The following is a 25,988-nucleotide window of genomic DNA, read 5'->3' as shown; positions in this document are numbered from 1 at the left end:
TAGATCAACTTGGTTACTAGGTTGATCTTCATTTAGGAGCAAAGTAAGAACCAATTAATATGTCAGTTGGTTTCAGAAAATACTATATGGATAATTAGCAATCATTTTCTAGCTTTCAGGAAATTAAGCTGACAGCAGTTAAATTGTATGACTTCTTGGATAGCCACTGTTTCTTAAAATGTCAATTTGCATCATGTTTTTATTTAATTTATACAGACCAGCAAAGAAGATAAACTGTCTAGCCGTATCCAAAGTATGCTTGGAAACTATGATGAAATGAAGGATCTTATTGGTGACCGGACCCTCCAGAAGCTTGTTGGAATTCCCAAACCAACAGTACCATCAACACCAGATGAAAAATCAAATCAAAGTTTCTTTGCTGATCAAAGACACAATACTGGCTCTCATCAGAGCAGCAAATGGACCCCCGTAGGTCCAGCGCCTAGCACTTCTTCCCAGTCACAGAAGCGGTCCTCAGGTTTACAGAGTGGACATGGTGGCCCGCGCAGTAGTGGTAGCACTACTAGTAGTAGTGGGCCAAGGCATGACCGTGATGCATATGGCAGTAGTGGGAGCAGCAGCAGCCGCAAAAAAACACAGCATAGTTCAGAACACTCAAAGTCCCGTTCTTCCAGCCCTGGAAAGCCACCTGCTGTTTCTTCTCTGAACCCCAGCCATTCCAGATCTCATGGAAGTGATCATCACATCAAAGAACATCAGCGTTCCAAATCTCCACGAGATCCTGATGCCAGTTGGGACTCGCCTTCCCGTGTACCCTCATTTTCTAGTGGACAGCTTTCTAGTCAGTCTTTTCCTCCTTCACTCATGTCTAAATCTAATACAATGTTGCAGAAACCCACTGCCTATGTAAGGCCTATGGATGGTCAGGAGTCCATGGAACCAAAGCTATCTTCTGAACACTACAGTAGCCAGACTCATAGCAACAATATGAATGAGCTGAAACCTAGTAGCAAAGCACACCTGACAAAGTTGAAGATTCCCTCTCAACCACTTGATGTAAGTTGCCTTTTTAAAAAATAATATTTATATACAGCTTTTTGACACAAATGTTTTACATATTTACATAGGACTAAGATGGTTCCCTGGCTCAAAAGGGCTCACAGACTAAAAAGAAACAAGGTAGGCACCAGCAACAGACACAGGAGGGCTACTACTCCCATGGTTTAGGGAGGTCATCCTCCACGTGATGGCTTATAACCAGTGTTCTCTCTAATTTTTTTCATCTGTGTGAGAAATGAGTTTTCTTCTGGGCGACACTATCAAGGCATTGTGTGCTGTGCACATGTGCCTTCAGAACAGGGCCTTCCCGATTCAGCCTGAGCGGGATCTAAAATTAACTGAGCGGATATCAAAAAATGTGTACGCGTGTGCACACCTTAGACGGAACACTGGTTATAAGCCTCTGCATGCTCCTAGGCAGGACCATTCAAATTTCAGACAGTGTCTCTCTAGCCAGGCAGCAGTCACTCCAATCCCAGTTCTGGTCCTGTCTTTCAGATAGACAGTTCATGATTCGAGTTTCTGCTCTACTCTTCCTATTATCCAGGCTTTCAGGTAGTTTTCCCTTCCTTGTCTTCTGTTTTTCCTTCTGTGTGCATGGGTAGGAAAGGAGTTGTGTCTCTCTATTTAAATTGTTTGTTGTTTTTCTACCTATTCAGCTGCTTTATTTCTATTTGGTTTTCAGGGGTTTGGAGCCACCATTTAAAAGGGTGCCTCTTTGCCCAGTTAGTAGGAATTTGAGTTGTGGAATGGTGAGGGTGATTGTGCTCAGTGTAAGAAAGAAAGAAACCTTGTATTACTCTGTGGATGAAATATATTTTTACTGAAATCTCAAGAACTGAAATGAAGTGCATCTATAACTAAAACTTCAATATATACACTTACACTTTTTGTCTTTCGCTATCTGCACTCTCCCTTTTTGACAGATGGAGAAATTATGACTATCAGGTGTGCCATGATAATTATTGCTAGGTGTTTAGTACCAAAAATATTCTGTTTAAGCTTCAGTTATCCTTATAGTTTGCTATACTCTGATACATACAACCAGTGTTTAACAATAGCCCAGCAACAAATATGCAGAAGCCAGATCTGAATATCTGATGAGAAAGATTGTTTAAAAAGAAAAAGCCATTTATGTACACAAGGGGACTTGTATCATGTTTGCAAAATTAAGATTTTAAAGTCATAACCTTTGTCTGTGCTGCATGCCCCTGCATTGAGCTGTAATCTAGGTACAAGCAAAATAATGGTATTTCCCCCCATTATGTTGCATATTAAAATAAAATAACGGAAGATTTGCTTTCATATATAAAACACACTGTTCACATTGTCATGTTGAATAAAAGTCTTATAGACATAGACTTTTCTTCTTAGCATGGATCATGAGGTGAAAAAAGAAATGAACATGAAAACTGGACTTCACAACAAATATTCATTTTTGGTACATTTCAGTTCATGAAAGAGGCTGTTGAGATTATATTGCTTAGATTATTCTTTTGATTTTTACTTTATAGATTGAATGTTAACTTTGCAAACCATGAGCTCAAATCCTTTTTTCCTTCAAATTCTAAAAATGCAGTGTTTCATGCTTTTAAAAGCTCAGTGTCACAGAACTTTAAAATGAGAGAATAGTTTCTTCAAGTTGTATATATTTCAGGGAGCAGAGGATCAGAAATAAGGGTTAAGTGTCCTGACAATTTGATTTTATTAGCAGAAAGCTCATTAATAGGTTTTTCTGTGTCCCAATCTGCTACTTCTAAGTTGGGAAGTACATCTTGGTCTGTCTGTTCCCTGCATCTTAATGTATTGGTTTCTATAATTTTGTGTGGAAAATCTTAATTTGAAATTGAAAATTCAATTAGTTTATCTTAGAATTCTTTTCTAGAAGACATTGAATAAGCGACTTAAATTCTGAACATTGATTTGTAGGCATCAGCATCTGGAGACATGAGCAGTGTGGATGAAATTCTAAAAGTAAGTTGTATTCTTTTTTTGGTTTCTAGGATTTGCTTGCTAAATGTGTAGAACACTTTTCTCATTTATATAAAATAGTTTCTTAATACATTACCAGATACTCTAAAAGTCATAGATATTTGAATAGTCTTCTGGAAAAAGCACATCTGTACACTTGTTAGTAATGAAATGGATGGATCAGTTATTGATTTCTGTAGTAATCCTTATAGTTAGTTGTGCCTTTGCATGAACAAAAAGCATAATAGCTTTGCGTTTTTGTTTGTGACTACAGGAGATGACTCATATTTGGCCTCCACCATTGACTGCTATTCATACACCTTGCAAAACGGAACCTTCAAAGTTTCCATTTCCAACAAAGGTCAGTGGATAGCACAAATGCTTTGATAACTGTAGTCAAGAGTTGAATGATGCTACAATTAGGAAACACCTTCTATGCACCATGATATGCATGATCTTCTTTATATATATTTCTCCAAGGCTTCCCCTTTGCTAATTCCATCTGTGGCAGCTCTCGCAAGAGTTCGCAAGCAGCTGCCTGGCTAGCCATGGGGATGGGGGAGAAAATGGCGCTGGCTGGTGGGCGGGGAGGGAAAGCACTGGCTAGCAAGGGAAAGTGCTGCCAGTGGGCGGGGAAGGAAAGTGCCGGACAGGATGGCTGGCGAGGGAAAGCAGACTGGGAGGGGGATAACGGACTGGGGCTGAAAGGAGGGGTGTGTGGAAATGAAGATGGGGAGGAGAGACAGGGAGAACTAGGGGCACAGATGCTCTGCACCGGATCAGCTAGTATGATTTATTTCAGCATTGTACGTTTTTAGCTTGTATTGGCATCAAGTTACATTGTGCTTTTGAAACTTCAGGTCTGGCTTTGTTTTTTCCCCACCCTGCATGTCTTTTCCATTGAACTTCAATTTTTATTATCTTCCCTCATCTCTGGTCTTATCTAGAACAAATTTGCATATCTCTCCTAACAGCAGTCCAATTCTTTTCCTGTCAGGAAGTTCCAGCTATTCTGCATATATTACATTGTATTCTCTTAGACATCTTAAAATCTGGTGCAGCTAGTCTAAGTTGAGTGATCCAGGGGTGAGTTGAGAGATGTAAAAGCTGTAGTTTATTGAGCAGGTGATCCCAAAATGTTTCTTCCTTTCTTGGGGTAAACTCTGTCTTCAACTAAGACCCTGTCAGCTATTACTGTGCTTATTATAAGCCAGCAATGTGCAGAGGTTTTAAATTGTCTTTAAAAAACCCACCAGTATTAGGCAGGTCTCCTGAAGATTCCCCAGTCTGTTATAGCAGTTTGTGAACTCTTTATTTTTTATTTTAAGTTTTGTTTGGAACATTTGCTGTCATTGTTATTTAGCTCAAATATGGGTTTGCAGTTTTTTCCTATTATAATAGATGCTTCTCCTATTCAAGAGGGGTTGTATCATAGAAAACAGTGGGGTTTTTGGCAGGGGGGCTGATTTCAAAAAGTCTTTTTGAAAACATAATGAGAGAGAATTGCATTTTCTTTGGTATCATATTTTAATTTATCCCCAAGAAAACAAACATGATAGATTTGTACCTTTCTAAACATTTATCTTTGGTTGCCTTCAACCTTAGGCAAATATTTGTGTCAATTACATAAATATGTTTTTCCATTGACCAAGCATTTTATTGTTTAACTTCATTTGTATATATTGAATATGAAGGTTTAACTTTAACCTACAGCAGGAGTTAATTTCTCAAAGTGATCTTTACATGGTTTCTGTTGGTAATAGCCCGACTTCTCTAACCTACAGAGTTCTTCCTACTCTTCTTGATGAGTTGTGTGGCAAAGTTCTGTGCTGATCAGTACCACATGCAAGCACCAGTTGTAACTTTTCATAAACAAAGGTGTTCACATGCCACCTGAAAGGACATCTTGTACACAGATAATTGGCCCTGGCATTGATGGTATTGTTGGTATTAATTCTTTCAAGGGTGATTGCCTCTGACCAATGGCTTCTATCAGCAATACCATGCCCGTAAAGGTAGTCCCCTGGACTAGAATTCCTCTGCCTTATTCATCTGGAAGTGTCTATTCTAACAGTGAAGGAAAGTGTCATGGGGCTATTCTGCTAAAGTAAAGTTCTCAAGAATGTCCCCTTACAATTGCCCCAAGGAAGATTTGAAAACTGAAATTGGTTTAGCTATTTGTGATATTTATTCTGTCACAACAAACTTTTTCTTTCAGCACCAGTTGAAGGTGTCCCCCCGCCCCCATTGTTTCCTGTTGTTCCACCCACCTACCCACTTCATTTTTATATGGTAGCCAGGGAGCTGGCTACTCAGTATGAAATTATATTTGCCTTGGGGTAACAGTATTTATTTTAGCCCTATGTGGAATGCAATGGAGAGGTCCCTAAAGTATGGATGGCAGTGGTTGGGTCTCTTGTCTTTCATCCAAGTACACAGATGACATGCCAGCTGAAATTGATAAAAGTTTCACTTGAGAGTTTGGCACTAATGCTAGATCTAGAATCATCCCTCAGCCATAAGAGTGATTTTTCTGGGAAAATGCAGTCCTATGTAAAACTGGTCTTACCTATTTCACTGATCTGCTGAATCACTTCTGTTTTCTTTAGATTGAGGTTAGATCTAGACCAGCGTGTCCTTGAGCACATGTTCAGGGAAGCATCATATCTGATTGATAGAATTATTTGGGCAAGAGTAACTGCATTTGGACAGGGCCTATCATAAGAAACAAAAGGTAATTTGCAGTATCTTCTTGACGGTGAAATTTGAGATAGATTCAGAAAGGCTTGGATTAAACATTTAAGGGAATCACTTGCATATTCTTAGCATGAACTTGTTCTAAAAGTGAATGATCCAGAGACAACATGGTCAAAGCTTTTCCTCTTTTAGTACTTGCTTTTGGACAGATAAGTAACTTTTTGTGTTCTTGTAGGAGACTCAGTCTAATTTTGGCACTGGAGAACAAAGTAAGTGTGTTAAAATGCTTTATTGAATTATTTTGCTATCTGTTTGTATGTTGGGATTTACACTACCTTTTGGATGCTGGGGTTTATTTATTGAAATGTTTGTTTGTTTAGTATATTTGTATACCACCCCAAACTCATGTTTCTGGGTGCTTTACAACAAACATAGGAAGTCGTTTAGTAAGTATAGTCTATTTAGTTCATTACTTGGGACCCCTGAGAATTAAAGAACCAGAATTTTAATGTTTCCTTAGCTGAACTGTAGATAAATTTTTCCCTGTGTATCTACGATGATACAATTTGAAAAGAATTAGTGAACTTCCTAGTGTTTGATGCTTTTTGTTCCCTTTAGAAACTTTCACTGGCTCTTTAGCACACATTGAGATAGGATTGTGATATATTCTGAATGTTAGCACTCATGCATCTGAATTTTCAAGGTTCTGGAACTCAAATTGGCTGTATCCAATAGAATGAGCATGAAATCATTTCTGTAGATGAAAAGGATAAGCAACATTTCTATCTATTTGTGTTGCCCTTATTGGGGCATAATTCAAAGCAGAAATTACTTTCTTGTGTGTGATTGTCAAAAATGTGCATGTGACTGTGCCAACTCTCATACTTCTCTGCCATCAGAGTATATTTCCAGTATTTGTGTAAAGGGTAGCATTTCTTTAAAAACAGATTTCTTTTTCAAAAGAATAATTAAAACCGGTATCATGCTCACTGTGAATTAAACTGACTGCATCATTTAATATGCACCTTCTTTAACCCAGATTACAAATCTGATTAAGTAGTAAATCACAGAGCTGATTAGCAAATCATGGATTGGTGATCAGGTGTGTGCCCATGGGTCTGCAGATTTCTCTCCCTCTTTCTTTGCCTACCTCCTGTGGTTTAAGATAATGGTAGAATTAGATAGAGTTAGCATTAATCAGTTAACGCAGCAATTGAAACCACAAATGTTACTTTAATTTCATTTCTGAGCACCAACTTGAAACCTTAGGAAGATAGGAAACTGCCTTATGTCAAGTCAGATCATTGACCCTTCTAGCTTAGTATGTAGCAGCTCTCCAAGCTTTCAGGCAGAAGTCTTTTCCAATCCTACCAGGAGATGCCAAGTATTAAACTTGGATCCTTCTGCATGGAAAGCTGATGTTCTACCACTGAGCTACAACTCCATTCCTTTAAAGCTGCCTTTTACTGAGTCAGACCACTCTCTAGTTCAGTATTGTCTACACTACCAGCAGTTATTCTCCAGCGCTTCAATCAAGGATCTTTCCTTGCCCTACCTGGAAATGCCAGAGACCTCCTGCTCTTCCATAGAATGGCTTCTCCTTTCCCCTATTCTTTATCCCCCCCACCCATTAGCCTACTTTCCTTAAGGAAAGCCCTATCCACCCACAGCATATTACATCCAGTGACTGTTGCTGGTGTCTGTCTTATGTTTCTTTTTAGACTGTGAGCCCTTTGGGGACAGGGATCCATCTTATTTATTTGTTTCTCTGTGTAAACTACCCTGAGCCATTTTTGGAAGAGCGGTATAGAAATCAAATAAATAAATAAGATTCCCTTTTAAAACCATCTAAGCAAATGGCTACCACCACACATTGCGGATTCCAAAGATTGATTGATTGATTGTTTGTTTGTCAGATTTGTACACCACCCCAAACTTCCATCTCTGGGCGGTTAACAATAACATTAAAAAAGTTAAAAACATGCACAAAAACTTAAAACAATTTAAAATCAAACACAGATTAAAACCTAAAAAAAATTAAAAATCTGAAAAAGCTTGGGTGAAGAGGTGGGTTTTCAAATGCTTTTTTAAAATGGTCAGAGATGGGGAGGATCGTATTTCAGTAGAAAGTGCATTCCACAATCTTGGGGCAGCAACCGAGAAGGCCAGCCCCCATGTAGCTACCAGGCGAGCTGCTGGCAACTGGAGACGGACCTCTCCAGACGACCTCAACAGGTGGTGGGCCTCATAATGAAGAAGATGTTCTCTTAAATACCTAGGGATCGACCCGTTTAGGGCTTTGTAGGTTATAACCAGCACCTTGTATTTTGCCCGGAAACCTATTGGCAGTATATGTACCACTGTTTTGAGGTTGGTAATCTCAAGAAAATGACACAACTGGTGTATCAGCCGAAGCTGATAGAAAACCCCTTTGGCCACCGCCTCAACCTGAGATAGCAGAGAGAGGTGTGGATCCAGAAGTACTCCCAGACTGTGTACCTGTTCCTTTTGGGGAAGTGTGACCCCATCTAGAACAGGTAGATCAAAATAGTCTCTGGAGTTCTGACCCCGCACAATAAGTACCTCTGTCTTATCTGGATTCAATCTGAGTGTATTCTCCCTCATCCAGCCCATTACTGCTTCCAGGCAGGCATTTAGGGAGGTTATGCCATCTCCTGATGACGTTGACATGGAGAAGTAGATCTGGGTGTTATCAACATACTGATAACATCCCACACCAAATCCCCTGATGCTCTCTCCCAGCGGTTTCATGTAGATGTTTAAAAGCACTGGAGACTGTATGGAGCCCTGAGGGACACCATACATAAGCTCAGATTTCGAAGAGCAACAATCTCCAATCAACACCATCTAGAATCTGTCCAAGAGGCAGGAGTGGAACCACTGTAAAACTGTGTCTCCCACCCCCAGCACTCTGACGTTCCAGAAGGATACTGTGGTCAATAGTATTGAAAGCTGTCAAGAGATCCAAAAGGACCAACAGAGTCACATGTCCTCTGTCAGTTCCCAATTGGAGATCATCCATCAGGCCAATGAAGGCAGTCTTCCCCCCCCCCCATAGTCTGCCCGAAAGCCAGTTTGAAATGGGTCTAGATAACCAGTTACCTCCAAGACCATTTGGAGCGGAGAGGCCACCACCCTCTCAATTACCTTGCCCAGCCACAGAAGATTGGAGACAGGCCTATAGTTGTTCAACTCTGAGGAATCCAGGGCAGTGTGGTCTAATAATTGCCTCCTTAAAACAAGGAGGCATATTTTCCTCCCTCAGAGAAGCATTTATGATCTCTACCTGGCCTTCTACTACAACCTCCCTTCCAGATAGTATTAGCCATGTTGGGCAAGGGTCAAGAGAACAGGTGGTAGGCCGCATCGCTCCAAGCATCTTGTCCACATCCTCACGAGTCACAAACTCGTGAATAATATTTACAGCCTGCTCTTCCAGCTCGCTTGTGCTTGGGGCAGTTTACAAGAAACTGAATATGCACATCAAAACAGTGAAAGGCAATAAAACACAATGTAACATAATAAGATACTATCCCCAGCAAGGTGTATTTCCAACTTGATATGCTCAACACGTCAGAGAGCTTTTACCCTGGCCCATCTCGAATGTTTTTCCATTGGCATGGCCAGGGGTGGGGGGCAGATAGCTTATTTGCGCAGGTGCCCCTGCGATTCAGAAGTGGAAGATGTGGTGCATATTACATTTCACTGTGTTCTATAGCACCCCAGCAGTAAATTGATTTTACCCTTTTTAACAGGTTTATTAGGAAGATACTTAGAATTTTATGTACGTTTCTATTTGCTAATATGAGTACTTCTGTTACTTTCTGTGTTGCTAAATTTTGCGCTATTGTGTATAAAATTTTGCGCTATTGTGTATTGTGTACAAAAAAGTTAAGGTTTACACAGTGGTTAAGGTTTATATTATACACAATATTTATACACAACACTATTTATACACAATAGTTAAGGTATACACAATGGTTAAGGTTTCCTCAATTGATTAGAAAAATACATTTTCCTTATCAGGTGAACTGTAAGTATAACTGCAAAAGAAAAGAGAACAAAAGTGGGGGAAGAGGGGGGAAGATCCCTTAAACATAACTTTAACATAAGAAATAGGTAAACCTCGTTACTCATGGGGGTTCAGTTCCTTGCCTTCTACCACGAGTAACGAAACCGCAAATAACGAGGCATTGTGCCTATGGAAAACGGGGTTAGTTTCCAGAATGCACAAAAAGTTTTTAAAACGCCAAAAACTGGCAAACCTCCCCACCACTGTGGCGTGCTTTGTAGGGTCTCTTTGTGCCCAGAAATCCCCCCCCCCATGAAAAATCACGGAAAAAATGCTTGTTAAAGAGAAGAACCACAAAATGGCTCCTGGTGAAAAAAATGGAGGGTGGACATGACCTCAGCAGTCACTTCTGGCCCTCTAAGAACTGAGGATATGTGGCTTTTAACTCCAATATCCACTGGTATGGAAACTGGGTGTCAGACACCTACAAAACCGTGGATATAGAATCCACGCATAACGAGGTTCTCCTGTACAACCTACCTAGGAAAAAAGAAGAGGAGGGCACCTTCTTCTAAGGATATATCTCTTTTGTCTTCAAAGCATAAGCAGTTCATTTAAATTTGACCAGATAGCTGAAAACTCCTCTTCTTTACTTTCCCATCAGGGAAAAACAAAAACAGTTCAAATGATGACAATGAACACATGTCAGTTATCCAAAGTTGCAGTTCAGGAATAAATTTGTCTTTCCAGTGCTGTATTATAATCCTTTTGGTCACACGCGCGCGCGGGCGCGGGCACACACACACACACACACACACACACACACACACACACACAGCACAAAGAATCCACAATTCTTAGATTCCATATGCTGGGGATGTACCCCAACAAAACATGAACGTCCTGAACAGGCAGTGGTTGCTGCAACCTACTTGTAAAGGTGCCCTCTCGCCCCGCAACCCTGTCACCCTTTAGAAGCCTTTTAAAGCCAGGATTCCTCTCTGCTTGTAAAAGGGAATCTCACCAGATTCCCAAGCATAGCCCCTTGAACTGGTTCTATTGAAGAGACCAGCCTGTTGGTTCTACTGAACCATTTCGTGGACCAGCTGTTCAGTTCAAATTCAGTCTGGATTAGAATTGAACCACAAAAATCGGTCTGCGCACACCCCTAATGCAGGCCAACAGTGCAACATCATGTTGGAGAGGAGAGCTGGTCTTGTGGTAGCAAGCATGACTTTTCCACTTAGCTAAGCAGGGTCCACCCTGGCTGCATATGAAAGAGACACTAGAAGTGTGAGCACTGTAAGATATTCCCCTTAGGGGATGGAGCCGCTCTGGGAAGAGCAGAAGGTTTCAAGTTCCCTCCCTGGCTTCTCCAAGATAGGGCTCAGAGAGATTCCTGCCTGTAACCTTGGAGAAGCTGTTGCCAGTCTGTGAAAACAATACTGAGCAAGATAACCGCCCAGAGACAAACATTCGGGTGGTATATTAGTTAGACAGACAGACCGACAGACCAGTGGTCTGACCCCAGTATATGGCAGCTTCCTATGTTCCTATGCTTAGGTGTTGAATAAGGAAAAGACTATTGCATGAGGGTTCAGGAACATTGGCAGGACTGTATTATACCATACATACTTGGATTGTGTCTGACTTATTGAGTAGATTTAGCCTGGTCGTGTATTCTCCATCTGGCCATTTGTGTCTCAAAATGCATCATTTTTGTTTCTAAAACTTAATTTTATTCCCCACCCCCTCAGAAAGATACAATTCTTCATCAAAAACCTCTAATGGCCACCAGTCTAAACAGTAAGTATCTCTTTCATGAAAGAAGTTTTCCTTTGCAATTTTGGCAGAAATATTGTGAAAGTATGCATGATAGAAATGGCCATCTCAACTCAGAGGTGTAACTCCCTCAACCCTGGGAGCTCACATGACTGCTTCCTTCCTTCCTTGGTCAGGATATGCTGAGATTGGTCACAGTGTCCTCCAAACCCACAAGTCTCGGCATATTCTATTTGCTTCAGAATCCCCAAGCTCCAAACCCCATTTCAATCCTAGGCTGAGCGGTACCCATCCCCCTATCTTGACTGCAATTATTTAGCAATATCTTCAGGACTGAATCTGCTTTTCAGTCACATGGGCTCTTAAAAAGATGATTGTAAGCTCTTTGTTGGAGTATTTAACTTGATTCTCAAAACTGAATGGTACCATTCTGGGTGTTGCCATTACCAATGTATATCCAGGATTGGTTTCTTTGAGTAGTATCTCAGATACTACTTGGCTTGTCATCGCTGTATTCTTCCCTTGTAGGTTTTCACACAGTCTCAGAAATGTTGGTTGGACTGCTGATGATTTTAGATGTGGTTTGGAGCCTAAGCTGAATTTAAGGAAACTGACATTTTTCTGCTATTTAAGAACACTGGTATCTCTTAGTGTGGCAGTCGTGAGGTGGGCCTAGACAGATAGGTGGCTGCAGCGTGTGCTCTCCCCCCCTCTTTAAATTACCTCTCCCTAGCCCTTTTTAATACAATTTTTGAAGAAAGGATAGTTTGAGTATATATCACTCATATAATTTTGCTTTTTATTTTTAATTGAAAACTCCTTGTTAGATTGAAGAATTGTTAATCTTGTTTGTTTTTTCTTCCAGATGTGAATCAAACCAGACAGAGTAAGATATTACATAGTTACACTAATGTCAGGTGTTGTTCTTAAATGCTTGCTAATACAAGTATTTTATTTAGATTTAGTTCTATATGAAATGTTAATTCAAATCCCAGCTGTTGAGTAGCAGCATACTTAAGCTGTGTATCCATATGCTTTAGTTCTGTAAAATGTTTCAGTGATTTAGGCAAATGGTGAGAAGATGAAGGCAATAATCCTCTCTTGTTGCTCTCCTGAAGCTGGTGTTCAAAGGCATACTGTCTGCGAACCTGGATGTAGCATATTGCCATTGTGATTGCTAGTTGTTGATAGACATGAATGTGTTTAATTCTCTTTTAAAGCCACTTAGACCAGTGGCCATCACTATATCTTATGGCAGTGAATACCATTAATTATGTGATGTACTCACTCTTGTCTGTTCTGAATCTCTTGCCATTCACTTTCATTGGATTAACCTGGGTTCTAATGCTGAGAGAGGGGAAAACTTCTCTATCCATTTTGTCATTACCATGCATAGTTTCATATGCGTCCATCATGTTTCTCCCGCCACGTATCACCTACCACCTATTTATTTTCTAAACTAAAAAGCTCAAATATTTACTCATACCCAGACTAAAATTGTGCTTATGAAAACAATTTCTTGCTTGCAGAAATGGGGAGAGACAATTTTTACTGATTGGATGCTCCTCAAAAATATATCCCTGAGGGTTGTGGCATCTTCAGGGACATATTTTGGAGAGACATCTGCAGCAAAGGGAAGGGGGGAATGAATAAAAATTGCACCCCTCCTCTTGTGCACATGGAAAGTACTTCCATGAATGCAGTGTTAGGTTGTAAACCATGGTATGAGAGTGCTCCATCCAAATAATTTTGATTTCCCTTTTCTGCACCTTTCCCAGCTTTACAATGTTGTATTTGAGATGACTGCACCATAGATCAGGGCAGATCTGTTTTCTGGCAGATACTGGCAGATCAGTTTTCACATGTTTCTTGATGAAAGATTGAGTTAGTGTTTTTAATAGCTCACAACCTTTTCATTGACCTCAGGATCTCTTTCCTAGTTAGTTACTGCTAGCTTAGACCACATCAGTGAGCATGTGGTCAAGATTTGTTTGACCCAGTGGACCTAATTTTATAGTGAGTTATGTTGCTCCAGATTGGCCATTTTGTTGCCCATTCACTAGTTCAGAGAGATTCTTTTGGAGCTCTTTGCAATTCATTTTCGTTTTCGCCACCTGAATGATTTGGTGTCGTCTGCAAACTTGACCATCTCACTGACTACTCCTAAGTCAGATCATTTATGAACAAGTTAAAAAAAAAATGCTAGTCCTAATACAGATTTCTGAGGAGTCCCATATATTTCTTGCCTCGATTGTGAAAATTGACTATTGGTCCTACTCACTTACTGGTGTGTTTAACCAATTAAAATTGATAAGAGGACCTGTCCTCTTATCCTATGACTGCTAAGTTATACAAGAGCCTTTGGCAAGGGACTGGGTCAAAAGTGTGTCCTTTTTTGGGGGGGAGACAAAAGTGTACAATGTCTGCAGGTCATATCGGTCCACCTACTTGTAGAAATTCTCACAAGTTAGTGAGGCAGAACTTTGGTTTTCAGAAGCCATGCTGATGCTTCTGCAGCAATACTTGCTGGAAGTGTACAGATTTGGCCTGTCCCAAAATGTTGCCCAGTGCTTAACAAATCCAACCTCTTCTTCAGATATTACCATAGATTAGATTAACATTTTAGGAAATTGTGGTACTACCTGATAGAAAATATCAAAGGGGGGAAAAAGTGTTCCCATTTTCATTTTTTTCCTAGTGTGCTGATAAATGACTTGAAACTCAGCAGCAGTGAAGACAGTGATGGTGAACAGGTATGATCTGAACTATTACTCTGAACTAGCTTGACCAATGCAGAGCATCTGTATGCTAGTAGATTGCTCTCCTTGTCCCCTGCCACATCTTCCTCACCCCAGAGACCTGCCCACCCTCAACTGAGCCCCGCTCCTGCTCCTCCCTCCTCGTCCTTGCTTTCGTACTCTCTCGCCCACCTTTACCCTCTCTTCTTCCCTTCTCTCTCCTTCCCCGCCTGCCCCTCTTCCCTCCTCTCTGGCAACTCCAGCCCTGTCTGTGCCTTGCATGCAAACTTTTCCTCAGGTTGCCCTGGCCAGACATGCAGTTCGTCTGTGCTCCTATGTGCCTGGGCTGGCTTGCCCCCTCCCGCTGCTTGCTTGCCTGCCCCCTTCCTGCTCTTCTTCCCTATCTGCACATGGAACCCCCACTGCCCAATCACCACAGTGCTTCTGCTCTGTTACTTCCGGTAAAGCACTGTGTGGGCAGGGCTTGCCACGGACGTCCTAAGCGTATTATATACAGATAGATAGATAGATAGATAGATGCATGGGATGGATAGTAGGATTATTTGAGTCCATGATAAATATCTGCAAATGCAAGACTTGTACACTAACACAAAACTTGTCACCAGACATAAACCTTTCTTGGATTGTTAGCTGATAATTCTTAGTCTTTATTTGTATAGATGGATGAATTTCATTTTTATAAACTAATCTTTATGTTCCTTGAAAGCCAGTTAAATCTGTTCCATTACCCTTATCTAGTAAAAGGATGCCGAAAAACGAGTTGTTTAGTTTTGGTCTTTTGCTGTTAATGTGCAGCACAATTTTGTTTTTCATTACAGGACTCTGATAAGACAGTGCCAAGAGGTACACCTGGAAGGTAGGCTCCAGTGGTTGCATGCTTGACTTTTTACAGTGGTATTGAACTAGTAGTGATGTACAGTTTACCTCTGGGACTGTAGTCTAGTATCTGAAGCATGAGCTCATTTGTACTTCACCTATAATGGAGCCAGTGTGTTTTCAACTGGTTGGGGAGAACATTAAGAGTGTTCTTACTAGTCATTGGATTATTTACTCATCTGGGTAATGCGTTAAAATCCTTCAACATCTCTCATCTTTGTTTCATCTTGTCTTCCCTAGTAATTCTGAACCTTCCCAGCATACAAGTGAAGGGGCAGATAATTCTAGGGATGATTCAAGCAGCCATAGTGGATCTGAGAGCAGTTCTGGATCAGACTCTGAAAGCGAAAGTAGTTCCAGTGACAGTGAGGCCAATGAGCCATCACAGAGTGCATCTCCTGAGGTAAGATGTTTTTGGGGGGGTTTTTTGGCTTTCAAATTGTCAGCGTTATACTGGTGCTTTTGTTATACTTTAGACATTGTAACAGCCCAGAAGTAATCTGAAAACATGAGAAAGTAGAAGTAGTTCTCTACTTTCTCATGGTAGAGATCGGAACTGTTTATAACAAATTCTATCTTGCTAGTGAGCATTGTTTGGCTTGTAGCTAGAACGTCAGACAGAACGTGTAGTGATTTTAAGGGATCCAAACTAAAGTAATTCCATCTAGACAGTTGTAATGTATTTCTTTTGTAAGCTGTCCATACAGTTTGCCATTAATCTGCTTGCCTGAGAGAATCAGCAGTTGCTCCCTGGTGAGCAGACAAATGGCAAACTGCCCATGTTTCAGTTCCTTACTCAGGAAACATAGCACAGCATTATGACAGCTGACTCCAACCCCAGTCCAACCCAAAGGCTCCCCAATCCAACACAAAGGCTAGGCAAGAGAGAGATGTGTGCTTCAAAACTGGCAACTGCCCTTACATTTCTGTAGCAGAAGGAGCTACCACTCTCTTAATCCGTAAGGTTGTAATAAAATGTTTCTCCGGTGCAGTTACTTAGATAACCAAATGTTGGTCTTTATTGCATTTTTATTCTGCCTTGATCAAAGACACCGAATAATACAATACTAAAAATAAATGAGTTACATAAGTTTTACAAAGCAATGTTGTCTTGGGCCATTGATGGACTGTTCAGGAGCTGAGGACAAGAGCTCCCTGGCCTGGGTGTCTCCTTTCTTGCCTTCCTCCTGGTGCGCATAGGTCTTTCAGTAGTCCTGGGGCGGTGTGGGAGGTAGTCAGCTGGTTTCCCTGGCCCTATCCAACTTCAGCACAGCATCCTTCCAGTGGTTGTTGCTGGTGTCTACCTTTGTTTTCTTTCTAGATTGTAAGCCCTTTTGGAACAGGAAACGTATCTTTATTTTTTCATTTTTCTATGTAAACTGTTTTGAGAACTGTTGTTGAAAAGCAGTATATAAGTAGTAGTAGCCTCTGTCTGAAAACGTCTAGTGAAGAGAGCCCACCACTCCATGAGGTAGACTCTTCCACTGTCAAAGAGTAGAGTTGCAAATAGTGAAGTAAATGTGGAATTCTTTGTGTTTAAACATATTTCCCTTTCCTCTATTTAGCCTGAGCCACCTCCAACGAATAAGTGGCAACTTGACAACTGGCTTAACAAGGTGAATCCACACAAAGTATCGCCAGCTTCTTCTGTGGACAGTAACATCCCATCAACTCAAGGTTATAAAAAAGAGGGGAGGGATCAGAGCGCAGGGGGTGGATATGCAGATCAAAGTGGAGCTAAGGATTCAATTTCCTCTACTCCTGGAAGAGATTTGAAAACCACCCAGAAAGGATCAGAGGGCAATCGTGGCAGGCAAAAGTCACCTGCTCAAAGTGACAGCATGACTCAGAGGAGGACTGTAGGTAAAAAGCAGCCGAAAAAGACAGAGAAACCACCTGTGGAGGAACCCAGAGGGGGGTTGAAAATTGAAAGTGAAACCCCATTGGACATGGCAACAAATATACCCTCTAACAGACATAAGGCAGCCACAAAAGGCTCCAGAAAGCCCAATATAAAGAAGGAGCCCAAATCCTCCCCTAGGCCTACAACAGAGAAAAAGAAATGCAAGGTTCCAAACAAATCATCCCAGAAATCCAAGGAATTCATAGAAACGGATACCTCATCCTCTGATTCTGATGAGAATGAAAGCCTGCCTCCTTCATCACAAACTCCCAAATATTCTGAGAGCAATAGGACTCCTGTTAAACCCTCTATTGAGGAGGATGACAGCTTTTTACGACAAAGAATGTTCTCTCCTATGGAAGAGAAGGAACTCCTTTCACCACTCAGTGATCCTGATGAAAGGTTTCCTCTTATTGTGAAGATTGACTTGAGCCTCTTAACCAGAATACCAGGGAAGCCTTACAAAGACACAGACCCATCAAAAACTGAGAGGAAAAATGTGTCTGAGAAGCATCCAAGGGAACCCCAGAAAACATCCTCTGACAAAAGTTCCACCAAGGGCAAGAGGAAGCATAAATTGTGTCAGGTCAGTGTTCAGTGTGAATTGATAGTTTCCTCATGTAAATGGACAGTCAGTTAATCAATCTTCAAATAGCTTCTCTATAACAGAGGGTTAACCTGCTGTTTTATATTTATACTAGCCGACCCTGCACAGAGCATCTGTGCACTCTTTGGGGCCGACTGTTCCCCCCTCCCTCCTGCCCTGGTCTCTCTTGCCCACCCTCCAGCCCCATGCTCTCTTGCCTTCCCCCCCCTCCCTCCCCACCACCACCTGCACAGAGCATCTCCAATCCGCACCGCTGCTGCTCCTCACGGGGCTGCGGGCAGCCAAAAAGGGCCCCGCCACTGCCGTTCCTCCTCCCGGGCGGCGAACAGGGAAGCCCTGCTGCCTTTTGCCCCGACCTCCAACAGGCATTTCTCTTCTGCCCCGACCTCCAACAGGCATTTCCCTCCCTCCACAGGCTGCAACAGGCGCATCCCGTTGCCTTCTGCCTCCTCTCAGCCCAGGCTGCGGCTGCGCTAGGCCTGCCGCCGCCACTACCTTATCCTCACAGCGGCCAGGCCAAATGGCGCCCAGGCAATCAGTCGCCTCTGCCAGCCAACCGGAGAGCCCAGCCAATCAGACGCCTCCTTCGCTGGCACACATAGCCTTGCCACATCCCCACGCTGGCTGGCTAAGAGAATTAATTATCATACACCACCTAACAAAAAAACTTGAGGCAGTTTACAAAATAAAAACAAAGCAATTAAAAACAGTTACTGCAATTTGAAACACCACCAAAATGCCTAGCTAAAATGATGCATCTTTAGAGCTTTCTGAAATTCGAGCAGAGAAAGCAAATTTCATATATTGGTTGGGATCGTGTACTAGAGCTTGCAAATAGCCACAGAGAATGGCCACTACTCTGAGTTAGCCACTGGTTGAGCTGGCAGCAATTTAATAGGTGATAGGGATCATGTAAAAGGACACACTCTTAAACACCCCAAACCCAAGCCATTTAGGGCTTTATAGGTAATTACCAGCACTTTGTATTTTGCCCGGAAGCCAGTGCAGTGCTTTAAGCATGGTCTCTCTGAGATGTCCCAAAGACCAAGCTGGCTTACATATTTTGCACCAGCTGTAACGTCTGCCCTACCACCCAACCCACAAAAGAAATGGTCAAGCAGGAGATTTTTAAAACAAATTTGTAACCTTTTACCAAAGGTTACAAATTTTACCAATACAAATTTCACCAATACCAATACAAATTTTACCAATACCAAAGGTTACAAAGGTTTGGGGAAAAGGTTAAAAACTGGTTTAAAATTGTCCACTTGCCTATTTCTTTTGTGGGTTGAATAGCAGGTAGCGCCCATCATGCCCTACCACACAACCCACTTTGGTGTTCCTGGGAGCTACCCATAGGGAACAAGGAGGGTTTTGAGTTTCCCCATTGTTCCCTAGGGCCGGAACAAGCGGCACTCAGAGTGCACTGCACACAAGTTTTGCACTGCAATTTGCAATGCATTTTGCAACCCTGCCTTGAAAAAAAGCACTGCAGAAGCACACAGGAAAAGGAAATCTGTCCCTCCAACACAAAACACACATTTCAAACAGTCTAAAAATGGCCAAAAAAGAATAACTGACCCAGAAACCACTGCCCAGCCACAGTGCCCGCGCTGCAGTAACATCATTGGCACAAGTTGCTCTCTCACAAGCAATTATGACTCCTTCTACCCTAGCATTGCAACAACTGCTATAGCAGCACCATTACTTAGCAGCAAGCATAGCCATAAGCTCAGCTACAGCTACTTCAGCCACATTTTGACTGAGTACACCTTGCAATGCAGATTGTAGCGCAGATGCACAAGTTAGTCTCAAGGCCAGATGTCATCACAGCAGTCACCAAAAAATATTACAAATGCCCACACCTGCCACTGTCCATTTCTTGCCACAACACTATCTCACAGACAAACCAAACCACAACTCAAAGAAGATTCAAAGTAGGCACTCAAGTTCTGCCTTTGTCAACCTGAGATCCAGCAAAACCAGATAGTTATAGCAGCAATAGCACAACATATTATATTCAGTGCTGAGAAAAGGAAAGCACAAAATCAAACCTACCTTCCTCCTCTCCTGATATATCCTCGTCAAGAGATACATAAGGGCTTTCTCTGCCTCCTAGTCCCTTTGAATATATTTTGAAACTCTCCTTTTGGGCTCCTTTCTCCCACCAGCCAATTGGGGCACACTTGCCCATGACAGCACTTGATTTGTATGATAATAAGTCAACCAAGAAGCAAGGAGATGATAAACCAATTGGAAGCCAGTGCCAAAAAACCAATCAGCAAAGGAAAAACAGACCTCCAAAATGGTGCTTGGAACACAGAAATGTTTAAATCAAAATGGGTGGTCCTGCTCCAAGCTTGAAACAGGTCCTTGATTTAAAAGGAAATGAGCGCGAAACAGCCCATTTTGAGTTGAAATGTTTTGCTAGGGGTGTGCACAGAACTAGTTTGGCCTGTTCAGACCAAATTCAAAATGGCCCAGTTCCGGGACTGGCTGAACCGATTCACAGGCCGATGGGGGGTGGGGGGGATATACTTGTAAAGGAGCATTCCCTGTACTAAGGTGGGGTGGGGAAAAAGGGTACTTAGTACCTTCCATTTGCAGGCAATGGAGTGCGGGGGGGACTCCTCCAACCCTCCTGCCTGCCTCCTTCAGAACAACCTGGGCTGGCCTTGCAGAGGCCCAAACCAGGCTGCAGCTGGCCCAGGCTGTTCTTCAGGAGGCTGGCAAGGCATTTGGAGGAACCACCTCTGCTGTCCACACCACCTGCAAAGAGAAGGTACTATGCTCACTGGATTCTCCTTTACAAGTATATCTCCCCCCTCCCCCCCACCTGCCGCAACCTGTCAGGACCAGTTCTTTTAGAGCTGGGGCTGGTCCGGTTTGAACTCTCTATGGCCATACCGGTTCGCACGCCCCTACGTTTTGCCAGCAAAGCATTCTGCAAATCCCCATGCTAGAAGATTTAATTGTATATAATGATATGTAGGTAGAGAGGTGATCATATCAGTGTCTTGCGTTACAGACTTTTGTAAAGTGATAGTATCATGCCAGTAGAGACCCTGATTATAGGGAGTCAAATGACTGCCTGGTAGCATTTTCTTTAACTCTTAACTTGTACATATCATTGCAGAGGAACCCTAAATCACATTTATCTTCTTGGATTGTAAGTTTCTTTGGTGATCCTTCATTTGTGAATTTTATCAGGCAAAAGATCTGACTTTGCAAATCCATGTCTGTGTGTTACCTGCAGTTAAACAATGTTTTCAAACAACCACAGAACATTAGTTGGTGGTACTGCTTTTCATATGGGATTACCATATGGGTAAATCCATATGGGGGCAAACTGAGCTGTCCGACTTCTACTTTAATTATGCAACTTAAGCCACAATCTTCTTTGTCGTGCAAGAGTATGACATCTACAATACAATTCTGGTTTCTCTGTGTCAAAGAATCCTGCGGATAAAAAAATTATTTTGTAGCATTTCTGCAGGGAATACTTATTTCTTATTTAGTATATTTGTATACCACCTAAAACTTGCACCTCTGGGCAGTTTACAACAAATATTAAACAAATTAAAACAATTTAAAACCACAATCTTCTTCTTGATATATATTTCTCTTAGGCATACCCATTGCTAATCCCATGTATGGCAAATCTCGCAGGATTTTGCGAGCAGCTAGTGACGGGAACAGGCAGGAGGAAAGAAAATGGCCGGCCAGGAAACAAAATGGTGGCAAAGGCTGATGGCGGCCGGCCTGGTGGCAGAGGGAGGGAGGGACGGACAGCCAGCGGGTGGGCAGTGGATGGCAACAGCAGGCGGGGGGAGCATGGGGGAAACTGCAGGGGTGAGAGGGGTGGGGATCGGTGGCAAACAAGAGGCGCAGATGCTCTGTGCCGGGTCCCGCTAATTCTAGTTAAAAAGCTTGGGTAAATGCTTTTAAGAGTCTTTTTAAAAGCTGTCAGAGCTGGGAAGGTTCTTATTTCGGCAGGGAGAGCATTCCAAAGCCTCAGGGTGGCAACAGAGAAGGCCTGTACCTTAGCCACCAGGAGAAGTGGTGGCAACTGCAGGTGGGTCTCTCTGGATTATCGGGATGTGCACGGAACTGTTCTGGGTTGTTTGGTTTGAATTTGAACTGTATTTGAACCAAACTGCCGGACTATGAACCAGTTCATTAGAACTGGCTGGCGGTTTGGTTCATGCAGTCGGCCCAGTTCAGGATGCTTGCAAGCAAAGGGGATTTCTCACGCTAAAAAGGGGTTGAAAGGGCAGTCAAGAGGGCACCTTGCCCACAGTGATGACTCCTCTAGGCCCCTGCCAACGTGTGCTGCTGGGCGGGGGAGCACTGGCAGGGCCTAGAGGAGCTGCTGCTGTGGGGAAGATGTCCTCTCACCCACCTCCTCGCCTGCCCTTTCAACCACTTCTTAGAGTTAGGAATCCCCTTTGCCTTGTAAAGGGGAATCATTACTGGATTCCCCTTTCCAAGTTGAGCTCAAACTGGTTGAACTGAGCCTGTTTGGATCGAACCAGTTCTACACACCCCTACCAGATTATCTCAATGGGTGGTGGGGCTTATAATGAAGATGACATTGTTTTAAATACCCTGGACAAATAGTCTTATTACTTGCTGTATAATGATCTTAATGATAGAAGTGGCTTATAAGATCATTAGGTGGCCTACAAACCATCAGTACTCCTGTTTAATGCAAGGTAATCAAATTTTGTCTTAATGGGTCACATGCAATTGTTTTGTTTTAGAATGCAGAAGAAAACAGAACCATTGAAAGTAAGAAAACAAAACTAGAAGAAAAGCCTTCCTCAGCAAACAAGATTTCCAGCAGTAGAGAGTGAGTGCCTGTCTACCCCATACAAGTTTTTGAATGTAGGACAGAGGAAATATAGAAGTACAAGCTTTTAAACATTGTCAGTGTAAAGTCCAAGTGCAGAGTTGACCATGTCCACCCAAATGTTCAGAATTTTCTTTTCATCAACTGCCCCAACATAATTGCCAAACTGCTTGTTTTAAAGTTCCCAGGTTTGGCTCGTTAGACCTGTTGTAAGGGACAAAAGTGTACACTTGCTGCCAGCAGTATTCCATTAAGCAGCTGCAATGCCAGGTGTACCCAACAACATGCCTTTAAAGTTTGGAACCTTAATCTGAAGCTTTTGCATTCTATAGAGCTAACTTACAAGAGAGAGTCTCCCAAATCCTTGTATGCGTGCACATCTCTGGGTACTTACAAGTTTATTTCTTTACTAAACATTTTCACCCTGGTTTGTGAAGGATCAAGCTGCCCAGTAAAGTTGGCATTGTCTGCCAATAAAGATTTCAAAATGATAAAAGCACATGTATTCAGGCATAGCATTACATAGAGATATGTTCGTTTACGTGTTGCATACAAAAATCAAGGAGCAATGTAACACAATGTGTATTATGTTTCCTTTCAAATGAAATTGTGGCTTGACTTTTTACCAAACCTGAGATGGACCAGGGAAAATTGCGCCTGGGTTGGATCCAGTCTGCAAGTCCCTGGTTGGCTGTCCTCAGAAGAGGTTCTGTTGACAGTGAATAATCTGAAAGGTGTCAGAAAAGAAGCCTCAACTAACCGTATACCTACTAGCTGTAAGTTGGGAAGGGGCTGCCTTTTCGCCTGCCTTTGCATTGCCAGGGTGTCATTTGTTACAATATACCCTGTTTGTTGTTACATTGCACCCTTTGATCTGCATTCCTTATGACAAGGTTGCGTAGCTTCGGCCCTCCTGTGTTGTTGGTCTGCAGTTTGCATCATCCCCAGCCACAGTGTCCAATAGTCAGGGATGATGTAGTTGCAGAAAGGCCAAACTTGTGCAGCCCTGCTTTAGAAGGTTTATTTCTGCAAGTACTGTTGACCAAAAAACCTCTGTCCTTTTCTGATTGTAATAGAATAGTTTGATAAGTTGTCTGCTTTGCAGTTAGTGAAACAAAGTATCTTCCACATAGGTCTGAGCCTGCTATAACCTGTACTCATTATGTCCTCCCCTCCCCCTGCCCAGGTCATCAAAGCAAAGTGCTATTAAAGAGAAGGATCTTCTTCCTTCTCCAGCCCCTGCCTCGGTCATCCAGAAAGATTCCAAGCAAGAGCATAGCTCTCGAAAGAGAACTATCAGTCAGTCTTCTTCCTTGAAATCAAGCAGTAACAGTAATAAGGAGAGTAGCAGCAGTAAAAGTAGCTCATCTAAACAAAAGAAGACCGAAGGGAAGGCATCTAGTAATGCTAAAGACACCAAGGTAAGGAAACACTACTTCAGCCATGGCTTTCCTTTGCTTTTCTGAGTCCTTTGTCTACAGTGGGTGTGAAACTGAGTATACCATTTCACAGCGTTTGATTGCTCTACTTCAGTTAAATCAAGTCTTGGAAGTATTTGGTTTGCAAAAGACGGTCACATTTTTAACAGATAACAGGGCTGATGTGCTGAATACAGTTAGCTCTCAAAACAGAGTAATCTTTGTGAAAATGCAAACATTATTCTGAATATCAGGGCTTTTTTGTGGCAGTCCTTCATTGGTTGTAGCATATAAGTAGTAGATTTATTGGTACATTAAGTACCAATAACATTATTTATGCCTGAGGCAAGACTATGAAACATTTTAGAAACTAGGCTAAGCAAGTTAACAAGCAGAGCTTGTAAAGGTGGAGGCAGGAGCAGTATCAGAGAGTGGTCAGCTAGGGCACTGGAATGAGGGCCAGGGCTATCAGAGGATCCATGGCCCATCCCCTGAGGCCCTGCATTAAAAATGGCACCAAGAAGCACTCCAAGCATTGTATTGGGGCGGTGGCAGGGGAGATGCAGCTGTGCTAGCAGCTTCACTACTCTCTGCCTCCCCACTCTCGAGCTATCACTGCTAAGGGAATCCACAAAGGCACTGCATCAAGGGTCCCCACAGACCTGGTTTTGGCACTGCATGGCAGAAGGATTTTTTGGTAGACAAAGAAGCCTATCTTCTTTCTAAGCCTGCATTGAGTTACGTCTGGATCCATCCTTTGAGGAACTGGTATCCTGTTGTGGTCTGCTAGGCTTTAATTTTTCTCCTAATTAGTATGGTTTTGTTTAAAAGAGCAGAGGTTTGCAGCTCTTTTAAACAAGTGTATGTCTTCTATTTCAAAACTTCAGCTCAGATACCTCGTATAAGTAACCAAAAATTGGGACCCCCAAGAAGTAAATAACCCCTAATGCTATGCTGTAGCATCCTTCCTCCCCCCATTTTCTGGACCTTCATGGCCAGGGTTCCACAGCATCTCCCTGACCTGACCCCATCTCTCCCTTTCCACATGACTGGCTATCTACGGGCTCACACCACCCCTCACTTGGCAGCAAAAGCAGGGCTGACTGATGCACAAGTGGAAAAGAACTGTGCTTAAAGTCTAGGGAGAGCAACTGGCAAATAACCTCACTGTAAGGCATTTTAGCTCAAGTTTATTCAGCTCTTCAAATAGGAGAGGTAGCTGAAGAAAGGTTGAAAGAGGGAGGACAAAATTGTGATGATTACTGAGAGTTTTGGGGGGAATAGAAGTACTAAGGATGGTGGCCAAACTAAAATGTTGGTATGTAATTACACATACAGTACTTACATTTTAGAACATGGTCACTCTGTAACTTGCTTTAGAAAAAAAAAAGATTGCAGTACATCTGGAAAATAAAATATCCTGGATTGTATGTTGTCTTAATACACAATGCAATATTTAACCGCTGCTTAGACATCAGGCCGTAACTTCATCCTCTCCGTGTGGTTCTACTGTGATATAGTTTGGAACAGCACTGAAGAGTGAGAGCTGACAAAGGGTTTTTTTAGTTATAAGATGCCTAAATAAGATGATAAATTGGGTAACTGCAAACTTATAACTGTACATAAATGATTACAATTGATCTCTAAAACTTTCACCTTCTTTGTACTTTGAATTTGCTTGAGTCAGTACAGTATCAACTGTGTCAAACTGTATGCATGGTAAGCATGAATAATGATGCTTATCTGGGCTTAATTTAACCAGCTCAGACTCAGCAAGTGAAGCATGAGCAATGTTTGCCAAACCTCCGTTTTCTTAACTAATTGTGATATGTTTTCTTCTTTCAAGGAAAAGGTTTTAAATAATTCTTCAAGCTGCCCTTCGGCCTCCACCACAACTGCAGATAGCTCAAAGTCCCGGAGAGCAAAGCTAGTGTTTGATGACAGGTGAGAACAAAGAAAAGTCAGCAGCCTGGCTTCTGTATGTTAGAATATATATGTGGTGAATGAGAACAAATCCTTTTACCACAAAGAATATGTGGCAAATCATTATATTAACATTTTACTTATTAT

The 25,988-nt window shown here is 42.2% G+C and overlaps 1 protein-coding gene across 6 annotated transcripts in view; it reads left to right on the top strand.

Annotated features, from left to right (window-relative positions):
* AFF4 (ALF transcription elongation factor 4) overlaps positions 1-25,988 on the top strand; it is a 95,931-nt gene that overhangs the window by 53,397 nt on the left and 16,546 nt on the right. For 5 of the 6 annotated variants that reach the window (XR_008314916.1, XM_053289571.1, XM_053289568.1 and 2 more), the window contains 13 exons: positions 217-1,017; positions 2,950-2,994; positions 3,266-3,352; positions 5,924-5,957; positions 11,479-11,527; positions 12,369-12,389; positions 14,202-14,256; positions 15,081-15,118; positions 15,379-15,541; positions 16,704-17,627; positions 22,412-22,500; positions 23,687-23,921; positions 25,765-25,862. Coding sequence is in view for 5 of the 6 variants with exons in the window: in XM_053289568.1 (XP_053145543.1) it covers positions 217-1,017; positions 2,950-2,994; positions 3,266-3,352; positions 5,924-5,957; positions 11,479-11,527; positions 12,369-12,389; positions 14,202-14,256; positions 15,081-15,118; positions 15,379-15,541; positions 16,704-17,627; positions 22,412-22,500; positions 23,687-23,921; positions 25,765-25,862 (2,639 nt within the window). In the remaining variant the exon portion in view is untranslated. Of the gene's footprint in view, positions 1-216; positions 1,018-1,557; positions 1,576-2,949; positions 2,995-3,265; positions 3,353-5,923; positions 5,958-11,478; positions 11,528-12,368; positions 12,390-14,201; positions 14,257-15,080; positions 15,119-15,378; positions 15,542-16,703; positions 17,628-22,411; positions 22,501-23,686; positions 23,922-25,764; positions 25,863-25,988 lie in introns of those variants that run through there. The other variant, XM_053289572.1, reaches the window with a different exon arrangement.

Source organism: Hemicordylus capensis, chromosome 2 (assembly GCF_027244095.1).
Source record: "Hemicordylus capensis ecotype Gifberg chromosome 2, rHemCap1.1.pri, whole genome shotgun sequence".
In the NCBI taxonomy this organism is placed as follows: Eukaryota; Metazoa; Chordata; class Lepidosauria; order Squamata; family Cordylidae; genus Hemicordylus; species Hemicordylus capensis.
This window is presented reverse-complemented; position numbering and strand designations above follow the sequence as displayed.